The sequence below is a fragment of the Ptychodera flava genome, chromosome 16, assembly GCF_041260155.1.
Source record: "Ptychodera flava strain L36383 chromosome 16, AS_Pfla_20210202, whole genome shotgun sequence".
Lineage (NCBI taxonomy): Eukaryota > Metazoa > Hemichordata > Enteropneusta > Ptychoderidae > Ptychodera > Ptychodera flava.
The window spans coordinates 18,255,180-18,267,567 of NC_091943.1; the positions used below are offsets into that span (position 1 = coordinate 18,255,180).

The following is a 12,388-nucleotide window of genomic DNA, read 5'->3' on the forward strand; positions in this document are numbered from 1 at the left end:
GATCGCTCACGTACTCAGTTCTCTACACTCCAACACACTAATTACACCAAGGTCTGCAGCAAAATGAAATAATCTGTTTCTATGGAAGATTTGTGGTTAACTATCACAGTGACGTAAAGGTAGTTCGCGCCCCGAAATGGAAAACGGAAAGACTTAAACTTTCTGTAAGATAACTTTAAGCCACTTATTTTCGAAATCGTGGAATAAACATCGGGCTCACTGTGCAAAACTTTGTACAGGAGAAAGAAATTACCCTATGTTCCCGACACTTGAAATTCGAAATGGCTGCAAAAAGTATAATTTGTAAAAGATTGAGGTTCTGAATGTCTATCCCCGAAGCGCAAATACCATAAATCCGATCCTGCAGAAATAAAAACAATGTGTTGGTGTGCGCATAGACTCGGTCCACATTCAGATAGCAGAACTTGCCAGCAGAACAGACTTTTTTCTTTCGAACCCTTTGTCTGGTGTATCCGTGGTATGTATGTCATCGTGGCACAACACCGCTGCCCTTGATCTTTGAACCAATCATTAACATGTTAAAGGCATGGTTCAGGCGTCAGATTGTCTTGCCAGGAAATTTGCTTACTAGATTACAATTTCAATGGAACACAAAAAGCTATGACGCCTTCGATAATCCTCTTACAGACTAAAACAAACTTGATCCCTCGGATCGATTCCCCTACCTTTAAAAAATGACTCTGAAGAAATACTCAATCATTGCATGGCAGTTATCGTTGTCGAGCGGCTAATCCACCACGTTTGGCCTTAAACCACGAACGATTTCTTCAAAACTATGCAACGAATCTGTACGTCAACGGGAATTTGGAGAGGATGGTTACAATTCACATCCCTCAAGGTAGGCGAAAGTTATATTCTAATTTTGTTGGAGTGAACGGCCTGTTGCAAAATCCGGGCGTGTGTTGAGAATGTGACTGTGTTACATGCCGTAAGTACTGCGTTAGAGCATGGTTACGTGGGGGTATATACATGATATAGAGTAACCGTGGTAAGAGTGCCGGCTACACTGTACTCCATCCGGCGACGGATCGGCCAGACTGACTTGTCCAGCCTAAGGCTGCCTGGGTCGGGAGTTAAAGGAACTAGATGCATTTACTGTTATACACACCTTGCTGTGCTGTGTTGCTGATTTGGGTTTAGTTAAATATCTCCATATGTTGGTAGATAATTCATGGACCAGGTTTATAATGTTATAATGTAGGTAATAGCTACTATCTCATTTGACTATGTCTCATGCTGACTACATTCTCGCAGGATAACTTCTCTATTTTGCTTTTCATGGCGTTGAATCATATTGGACTGCTGTTTTGATGTATGCCTAAACAATTATCTTTCGATCGGGTTGAGGGCTTGCGCGTCCTTACTGAACAGCCTACGGTGTGCACATAATGAGTACAGCATGACCGTCTTTGTCGTCTAAGGTCAAATGCTGCAGTGACTATAAAGGGAATACCGATGTTTCAGTTATTATGGGGTGATGGATTGGAGGAATGGTTAGAGTTTGGGCACATTGACAAACTTAGCCAGGTTGAGGACTACAGTTTACATATTCTAATGTTGCAATGAATACAAACTATTAATGTTTTGTTAACAGAATTTAAAAACTTTTCACAATAAACCGATGAGAATTGTAATGCCCGTCTATAGTACACACATTACATTTTTTAGGTTTAATACATAAATGTGTTCACTATAAATGGCACAGACAACACTGGAATGGTGTGTCTACGTATACCTACATATATCTATTAATCTATCTGTCTATCTATCCATCAAACTATCTATCTATCTATCTATCTATCTATCTATCTATCTATCTATCTATCTATCTATCTATCTATCTATCTATCTCTCTCTATCTATCTATCTATCTATCTATCTATCTATCTATCTATCTATCTATCTATCTATCTATCTATCTATCTATCTATCTATCTATCTATCTATCTCTCTGTCTATCTATCTATCTATCTATCTATCTATCTATCTATCTATCTATCTATCTCTATCTATCTATCTATCTATCTATCTATCTATCTATCTATCTATCTATCTATCTATCTATCTGTCTATCTATCTATCTATCTATCTATCTATCTATCTATCTATCTATCTATTTGTCTATCTATCTATCTATCTGTATGTCTGGCTGGTTGGCTGGCTGGCTGGCTGGCTGTCCATATGATAGACTTTATGTATATGTGTATGTATATATATATATATATATATATATATATATTATATATAAAGCTGGCTGGCTGGCTGTATCCATATGATAGAATATATATATATATATATATATATATATATATATATATATATATATATATATATATATATATATATATATATATATATATATATATATATATATCAAATTTCAAACCATGACCGAATGACGGGCACAAACGAAGGGATGTAAAAAATTTGTAAACATAGGAGTCTCTAGACCAAATCTGTTCTGGTAAGGCCATACGCGCATTTCAAGCTTTCAAATTTGGAACGAGGGTCACATTTTGTGTTGGGCTATTTGAGAAAGAGAGTCATGATTTTTCACATTTTAGCATTATGGACTACCCCTGGTTTCCTCCAGCCAATCCCCTCGTCATGACTGGGAGCTCCCAAATATGTGTTTGTTATAGCAGATATGTTTTGTTGCTATGCTGTCCTTGCCTTTCCGCGATCGAGCTGTAAGTATTTGTAATATGACCTTATTGTTCTTCTTCAGCCTACAGCTCCCCTTTCCAAATGACATTAAAACTTTCTGTTGTGGCTGTAATGCATTCAGTCACTTTGTTCACTTTATACAAGCTGCGGCCTTCAATTTCATCCAAATCCCTCTCTCCATCTGTCTCTCCTGACCCCTTCTTACAAGCACCATGACCTTGTCAAACTTGACACATCCGCCGGTGTACGGCGTGTACAATGTAGTATACACACCGGTACCGCAAACGGCTATGTCAAGTGTAATCCATAGGTGTTTACTGACTTTCCATAAACTGCAAGAATTACTTCAGTGAATGAAACTGTTGTTGTACGAGCGAGCATGGGGAACGGTTTCATCTCAGATTGCGTCAGGACATTCCCGATGAACGAAGTAAATTATTTACTCTTTTTAGGTGTGTTTTAATGTCTAGTTTCAAGTAACAGAAAGACCGTCGTCACTTCTTCTCTGTTTTCATCGATATTCCCTTGGAAGCGAATCCGAAACACATTGGGAGAAGCCGGGAAGAGGTGATGTTTCTGGAAAGTACCGTTTCTGCCGGATGTTTCTAGGAGATGCCGTTCAGGCCAATACATATTTCAGTCTTTCGTACCAATACAACCATTAACAGAATAAAATAAATGCCATAATGTTTTTGCGTCAGAATTGCCAACCCAGGGAATTTTTGCAAGAATGGGTTGTATTTGTGTTAACTTAAAGCCTAAGTGCGCAGGGAAGCAAAGTAGAGAAATTGCTTTATTTGGACACGATAATGTTCTTTATTAATTTTGCTGTGTGCATAATACTGAAAAAGCATAACAATGACAACTATTTGAAATCAAATTCTACCGTAAGCGTTTCGCTCAGAGTTACAGGAATTACGGCAAAAGAATATGATTCCAGAGCAAGGAAACAATATTTTTAGTTGTATTTGAAATCAGTTATCCACTAACAGATGTCTAAACTTTATCTTTGCAATACATGTAATTTTTACATATTCAGATATTTGTAACGTATTTGTGACAGTATCTTGCAGCCGGATCAAAAATTAAATCACCTTGTTCAACCTAAAGTTAAGCATTATATCCCACGAGATATTGTAACGTTATAAGTTTTCAATCACGAACCAAGTGCAAGGATTACATCCCTTGTGTTTTTTGTGTTAATTTATTACGCTATTGAAAGTGGGTTTTTGTCATTTTTGATGTTGTTGTTGATGTTGATATGACTCGTAAAATTTTGCCGTAGTGTACTTTTGAATTTTAATTTTTTTTTAGAATTGTTGTACCTCTTGTAATTTTACCCAAGGGTGACTATTTTGAGGTGAAATAAATCATAATTATTATAATTGCAAGTTACATAAGACAAGACTAGAACCAATATTAGGGTGATAAAAGATCAGAGGATTTAATTTTTTACGAAAGTAACATCTAAGTGTCAATTATACCTTGCCCAAACAAAAGAACTATCAAAAACTCATTTGTGTCATGTTTAAGTATTTAGCTTTCAGAAAGGGAATCATGGTATATTCCTCTATAAACTTAACCTCAATTCTGTCTATGCCTCGGTCTCTATCTTTCTGCCTGTCTCTCTTAATGCTTTATTCAACACCAACTTGAACAAGATTTTCCCTTTAATAATTACGTAAATTATCCCAGAGAAGCCGATTGTGCTGGTTGTGAAATCTGACCCCGGGTAATTTGTGAGACATCACTAGCCGGCAGAAACGACAAAAGCAATGAGAAAATAAAATAAAAATAAGAACATTTCTGTGGCCAGGTTTTGAACAATTCCTCTGGCATTCTTCCGCCATTTTTAACATTGGAGAAAGCAGAATCTAGGTAGGGGCATGCCCAGCTAACGACAAAATACTGGAATTTAACATGAAATGTGCACATTATCGGGCGTTCCAGGATATCAAATTGCATAAGAATGATTATACTGGTACTGTACGTATGTTTTTATTTTGAAGAGAATGTCTACGTCTTCATCGTTTTCCTTGGATGGTAAAGTTGCCTTGGTGACAGGATCAAGTGGCAGAGACGGCATTGGCTTTGCGATCGCTGAGAGTCTTGCGCAGAGAGGATGTTCCTTGGTCTTGACAGGAAGTCGTCAGCCAGAGAAGGTCGAGGATGTGAAAACTACGTTGACAAGGTGGGGAACTTAAAGAAACTCAGGGTAACCCATGTGTGTACTAATATTATCGTTAACTCAGGGTAACCCACGTGTGTACTAATATTATCGTTAACTCAGGGTAACCCACGTGTGTACTAATATTATCGTTAACTCAGGGTAACCCACGTGTGTACTAATATTATCGTTAACTCAGGGTAACCCACGTGTGTACTAATATTATCGTTAACTCAGGGTAACCCCCGTTTGTACTAATATTATCGTTAACTCAGGGTAACCCACGTTTGTACTAATATTATCGTTAATAACTCAGGGTAACCCACGTGTGTACTAATATTATCGTTAACTCAGGGTAACCCATGTGTGTACTAATATTATCGTTTTATAGATGATTGTTAGCGTTGCTTATGATTGGTATTTCCATGAATTATGAATGCTGCAACCACTTCACATGCTCTTCCGTAAAAACTGAGATCTCACAATCAAAGAGTATGCATGTTCTTCCGTGGAATTCGGAAAGGCGATATTATACGTTATTATCACCTAACAGTGCTGGACCGTATACCGAATCCATGTGGTCTTCACCTTCCCATTTGGTAAATCTGACGGGAGAAATACGGCACTCTGCTAACATTAATTAAAATACACTAATGACACCACTGGTGTTAATGATAATCACAAATTATCAATACATAAATGAGTCATATTGCACCGATACAACACAGAACTGAAAACATCGTCATAATAATGTTGCTGATTCCCAAATACCTTTCCATCGCAAAACTAATATGAAAACATTACTATTTTTTTTCAAATTCTTTGCAACACGACTGCCAAAATTACTCTCAGGGCCTACAGGAACGGCGATATTGATATGCTTATTATCACCTAAGTTATCATAGAATGTATGAGATTAACATGAAAATCACGTGTCAGAGACTGAGATCACAAGTGGCGGCAATAAACACTGGTGAGCAAAGACAAATTTTGTCAAATTTTGGTAACAGCAGCCAATGCTTAGCGCGATTCTATAGAAAGCAACAAGCCTACGATAGCGATAAATGATATCAGAGATCAGCACTGCCATTCTCATTTGTATAAATTAATTGACTTCCCTTTTCCAGCAAGTGGAATGTTCCAGTTGACTATATTGCTGCTGATCTAATTCAAATGAAGAATATAGACAAACTGTACAAGGATATCAAAAAAATACATGCACAGGGGGTTGACATACTTGTGAACAATGCTGGTAAGTGAAAAGTATGCTTCGCTTGAAATATTGTTGTAGATTTACTTAAAGTTGACCAAAAACATCAAGTTATGAGTCGTTTGTACAATTGATGGAGCAAATGGTAGGTTTTATTGACCGAAAGGACCATAAAATGACCAACCTTGCGATATCTGAAATTTTAAACAAGAAAAGTAATGAAAGGGAAATAAAAGGAATTATAATACATCTTGTACAAACTATCTGTCGCAGTTCGTTTATTATGGTATGATTTACGGTCACGTGGTATGTATCGGGGCAACTGGTCAAGTGTAAAAGCGACGTCTACGCATGTTCACATTCCATAATATGTGAAGAATATTTAAGTGTCGTCTGCGACTTAATTAGACGAATGATAGCAGTGGAACTTCTCGACTTTTGCTAACTTTGGATGAGGTGTGTAACAAAACACATTGACTGGTGGTATTCTGGTAAGAGAATGTGTACGTTTTCCCCGGGGCCTTAGGGTCGCCACTTGTTTCTTTCAGCCCTCATGGCCTGTCAGTACATAGTGGAAGATTTCATTTTAACGCAATTTTGCTTGCCTTCATTAACCGATTGATGAGAGCTGTTTCATGTTATCATTCTATCATTCCAGCTACTCCAATGCATGTATCACCCATCGAATCCATACCTTTTGAAAGCTGGGAAATGGCTCTACGAATCAATCTATCAGTCCCATTTCGTCTGATTCAACTGTTCTTGCCAGAAATGAAAATAAAGGGTAAGTTTTCAGACACCGACGATCTCCAATTAGTTTTTGTGTAGTGATTTCTGTGTGCCGCCTCCATCTACGATCAGTATGCTAATCTAAATTAGTACGTTGTACTTTGGGACATGTGTTATGATGGCGAAACGCCTTTATTCTCATTTCGACGTGCATTTTCTTGTTGTGATATTTCATCAGTAGAGGTGCGACAATGCCTCGTGGTGGCGGCATTCATTTTACTAGAAGTGTATAGAGACACATTACTTTATCACGTAAAGTTAGTTTCTCAACTCCCCGATCAAAGATCTTCTCCACTTCACTTTTGGACGGTTAACGAGCGATAAAGCAATTCACGTCTCTAAAAAATTCGATACTGAAAAATTGAATAATAAAAAATGAAAAGTTTCTCTTGGTACTATAATATCCAGGCTGGGCAAGAATAGTGAACATAAGTTCACTCACTAGTCTAAGAGGATTTCCTGAAGTAGCGCCATCTACGTCATCGAAGCATGGTCTCAATGGTTTGACTAAGGTAGGTTAGGTAGGTTGACAGGTAAATCAAATGGATAGGTGGGTGAGTATGTATGTATGTATGTATGTATGTATGTATGTATGTATGTATGTATGTATGTATGTATGTATGTATGTATGTATGTATGTATGTATGTATGTATGTATGTATCTCTATGGATCTATCTATCTATCTATCTTTCTATCTATCTGTCTGTCTGTCTATCTATCTATCTATCTATCTCTCTATCTATCTATCTATCTATCTATCTATCTATCTATCTATCTATCTATCTATCTATCTATCTATCAGTTAACTGATGAATATGTGCATTTACGTACCCATGGTATAAAACGTAGGGATGTGTGTAGCATAAATGTATATATGCATGCATGCATGCATGCATGCATGCATGCACGATTACATGCATGCATGGACCAACGTACGTATTCATAAGGTAAAAGAATCAGTGCCAACCTAGGTAAACAATCCATATACGAATATGTTAAGGTTCCATTTTTATGAATATTCCATGATTTGCAAAATAAAGAAGCAAACTTCTATCTAACTTGGGTACTCATACCATGTATGAGCAATATCTGCGTATATTTGTCTTTTTGAAGACACATTCATCAATGTATACAAAAACATGCGTTCTCTTATTTAAATTTGGCTATTAAATTTCTGAAGTGATGTTGTGTACAGCAATGCTGCCTTACAAAGGGAGTAAACCTTAAATTATGTAGCTTTCAACACCAATCCCTGCGACCTTAAGTCAAACATACTTCAGATATAATTTTCGTGACAATGTTCATCAGGAATAATCAGCTTTTTTGTCAGACTGGTCTTATCATATATTACAAACCCGAGATCAACTTACACGGATGCTGTATTGTGTAGATAATGCGGTGTTGCCCCCAGAGTTGCATACTTAAACAATAAACATGAATGAAGACTAATATTTTGGATATTGAATGTACTGTATGAAACCTTCATAGATAGCGAGAATGCAATCTACCTTAAGGTTCTTCGGCTGTGATCAAGGACTTTCTTCTTGGATTTCGATTGCCACATTTGCCAACCGTTTTCGAAAGCTGGATGTCGTTTTTATTTCTTAATATCCTGTGCTTAAAGTGCGACATATTAGTTTGTTTTATGAAAAGTGTAAACCTGGCTGCCATTCCCTCGTAAAACTTTTTGGAGATGTAAAACCTTTGAGTTCGGTTAACTACTGTAAAACACTTTGAATAAACTGCATTCATTTTTAGGGAGTTACGATTTTCATTGCAATCAGTGGGTTTTTAATTTAGTTGAAAAGATTTCTTGACCATAGTTCATAAGGGTAAAAGCTTAAATTAGCGACATCTTACATTAGCGAATTTAAACACTTACCTATATTAGCTAAAAAGATGCCAGCTAAAAAGAATTGCTTTTCAGTGGCGAGAATCTGTTCCTATAGATAGCGCTCTTTTTCTGCTTTCTTATTGGATTTTGTAATACCGAATGAGCGCCATAGAGCAACGTATCACCCTGGACAGATCCTATCAACGAGAGATTTTCATTCTTGCAGGTTGTTGCCCTCGAAAGTCTTGGTTCTGGTGTGACGTGTAATGGTGTCTGCCCCAGTGCGGTCAATACTCGATGTAAGTCTTAAGAACTCGTGTGATGAAAGACTAATTTGCAATGGACTATAGCCACTGTACACGGAAGGTCTTCATTAATTAAAACACACTGAACTTGTGATATTTTGTCCGAAATTACCAAGTCCTACATCTTCTGTGAAAAGTGGTCAAACTTCAAATCATGCGATTCTCAAACAAACATTCAAAAGAACTACAATGTACAGTTGCGGAGACTATGAAATTTGTCGTACACAGTAAGTCTCTCATAATTACTGAATAAATTCATAAATAAATGAATAAATAGTATTGTATATTAAACAAAGTAACAATAGCTGAACTTATGATAATTATGTTATTTCAATCACGAGTAATATGTCTTCTATGAAAAGTGGTCAAACTTCAAACAATGAGCCTTAAAATCACGATGATATTGTGTACAGGTTTATTTAGTAAATAATAAACATTCCAAAGAGTAAGAGAGTAATCATGAGAAAATTTGATCCCGAATATGAACCCATTCCCACAAAGAGCAACTTACTTAGCTTCCACGCCGTGCAATAGCTAAGGTAATAAGGTGTGCAATGAGCAATAATGTAATTCATGGGTCGACAAAACAGGTTTCAGCAATACCCAGTGTTTTTTACATGTGAAGGTACCCGCATGTACTGTTTCTGACTTATTGAACTTGATTTCTTCCGTAGCCACGAGAGACTACTTCAGGGGCGCAATTGAGAAACTTGGAATTTCTTTTGATGAGGAAAAAGAGGTGAGTTTTAGAGGTACCAGCAGAAGATTCCGTCAGTTTACCCCCATAGGGGAAAAACGTGTCACAGAGGGTAACATGGATGTATTCCTGACAATTTGATAGCATTTATGTCTGTTCTAGTTTAACCGTTTGCGGTTGATATTTTGGCAAAGAAGTGGGTTGTGAATCTATTGTGGTTCACGTGATTTTTTAAAAGACACTTACAGTGGGCATCTAGCAAATGGTTACCTATATGATCACAAGTAGCAATACTTTCTTAGTTTCTGTTACCTAATTCAAAATGTTGCTCCGTACCATATATGATTCATAATCGCGCGACCTGCTTTGCTAAAGTAGGTCGACGAGTGTGTGGATTTCATGATAGTTTTACTACTATCACGAAAAGCAATCTGCATATTGATACAACGACTAGACTGGAATATTCGCCGAAAGTCCCACTAGGAGATAGTCGACCAGTCTGTGCAAATACTTAAAACGTGGTGTACAGTTCTATATAGGTCATGTACACATTTCAAACTTTCAAATTTTGGGCCGGGGTTATGGTTTACAAATTGGAAAAAAGGGAGAGTTTCATTTGAAATAGATTTCTTTTTTAAGGGGGGGTTATGTGCTTGGTCATCTTCGATTGTCTTACTTACTAGAAGCTCACCCTCATAATAACTGAGAGATCCCTAGATTTCAATTTCTGTTGATTTCTGTCAAAGAATATACCTCAAGTTCAAAACGTTTTGCTGTTAACCTTACAGAAATGTCTCATGCACATTTTATTGTCTGTCACTTCATGAAGGCACTAAAAGCACGCCAACAAGAGCATACGCTTTTTTATACCGCATCTTGTGACTATTCGACAGTATTGTGTGCCAATCAACATGTTATAAATGAACTTGATATCCCTGTAACCTGTCTGAACTTACCTCTTTCAGAAGCAGGCTTTAACGCAATGTAATCCTTCTGGTCAATACGTTAAAACTGAACAAGTAGGTCTTCAAAATAGTCATTCAGTTTCGATGACACTTATTTTTTTAATGTGCATACCAACAACTACTCTTCGAGTTGGATAAATTTTATTGCAACGGGAGTGCACTCAAATCAAGCAGATGATTGATGTTCTGAATAGTTGGTAATCAGCTTAAGGTAGAACGCACCTCGGGGACAGACATTCGGACTCTCAAACTTTTACAATTCTCTTCTGATATACCACATGTGGGGGATCATTTTAAAGCTCTTGGTGAAAGAAAACTTTTCACCGGCTTAATTTTTCGAAATTCGAAAATTTTTATTTTTCTCCACAGAGTTAACACAGGGATGGCGGTCATTTTGAATTTCTAATATCGGTAAATCTTGGGAAATTTGTTTCTCTAGTTCCAAAATTTGCACGGTGACCCCCTATTTTTATTCTTGATTTTGAAAGAGAATGATTGAAAGATTCCTTGAGGAAAGTTAGAGCAAAAGTTTAAGTCTTTCACTTTCGAGGTGCATACTACCTTAATAACAGACAAACGACTTTTATTTTGGGAGAATAGGAGTAAGGATATGTTTGAAATTCTTGGAAATGAGATTTACACACATCCATGAGTCCAGCAACGCGAGATTTCTTCTGGATGAGAAGGGATAAGCTTACTGTTCATCTTCTGTGTGTTTTAAATGCGAACTTGTGTTTAGATTTGAATATTACGGTCACTTTGACAATTCATAGAATTCATCGGAGTACTTTTCACCAAATTATACTCTATGTTATATTTATGAACATTAAGGTTTTGACACTATTTTGAATATCTCATTTTCATCCAGGTCGGCGAACTTGTGGCCTTCCTCTGCTCCCCAGCGGCGGACCAGATGACTGGCACATTACTTCCCATTGACGCTGGACTGTGTGCCAAGTGAGCACTCAATCGAGAACACAGATACTTCTTACGGAAAATAATCTCGACCGAGAAGATGAAATCTTCTCCGAAATTCTTTTTCCTCGCGAGTCCCAAGTTTTACTTTGAGGAAAAGTCAATATGCTAACAAATGTTACCTTTTTTGTAAAGACAATTAATTTGAAAGCACGTTTACCCACCAATGAACTGACGTGTAATTACATTTAAATTTTCCTTTTTTTTCTATTAATAAATACACTATGAGGACAGTTGTCAATCTACCGTTGTGATTTTTTAAACACTGTATCTACATTTTAGATCATTTCCTTCTGTTGCCTGACTGGAAAATTAATTTTTTGAATGTGATATTATTAAAAACATTATACATTAATACATTTCTTACTGTGTTTTTTTCTGTATATGTTTATATGAAGTGTGTGTGTCTGAAATGTGTGTTAGAATATTTTAGCTTGAAAATCAGTTCCCTGCTAAACACCTTGATAACAAGTCAAGCCAAATATATTTATACATTTACTGATTACGAATAAATTATCTGACCTATTTATAAAGGCCATCTGTCTACAAAGACTACTTTAGCAAAGTCCCTTGACTGGCCACTGTAGACTGGTTTGACTGTATTTACGTTGAAAGTACATACGCGAAACAATGCCCTACTGTAAATATTAATATGATAAATAAAACATATGATCAATAAGCGTTTTTTCTCGGCAAAAGATTGGGGGACGCTAATGACTTTTTTATCATTCTCTCTGGACCAGTAAAATATTTCAAA

General features: G+C 36.7%; 1 protein-coding gene across 1 annotated transcript; it reads left to right on the forward strand.

Annotated features, from left to right (window-relative positions):
• Window positions 1-595: 595 nt before the first annotated feature.
• On the forward strand, window positions 596-11,986 carry LOC139114194 (D-beta-hydroxybutyrate dehydrogenase-like). Its single transcript, XM_070675771.1, has 9 exons — window positions 596-859; window positions 4,698-4,879; window positions 5,983-6,107; window positions 6,724-6,849; window positions 7,263-7,366; window positions 8,916-8,988; window positions 9,669-9,733; window positions 10,657-10,710; window positions 11,525-11,986. Exons 1-9 carry the CDS (start codon window positions 797-799, stop codon window positions 11,615-11,617), a joined length of 885 nt encoding a protein of 294 aa, XP_070531872.1. The 5' UTR covers window positions 596-796; the 3' UTR covers window positions 11,618-11,986.
• The last annotated feature ends 402 nt before the right edge of the window (window positions 11,987-12,388 follow it).

Coding starts and splice junctions, on each gene's coding strand:
- LOC139114194 (XM_070675771.1), top strand. CDS start 797: ATGCAACGAATCTGTACGTCAACGGGAATTTGGAGAGGATGGTTACAA. Junction 860..4,697: donor TACAATTCACATCCCTCAAG/GTAGGCGAAAGT, acceptor TTTATTTTGAAG/AGAATGTCTACGTCTTCATC. Junction 9,734..10,656: donor CTTTTGATGAGGAAAAAGAG/GTGAGTTTTAGA, acceptor TACCTCTTTCAG/AAGCAGGCTTTAACGCAATG.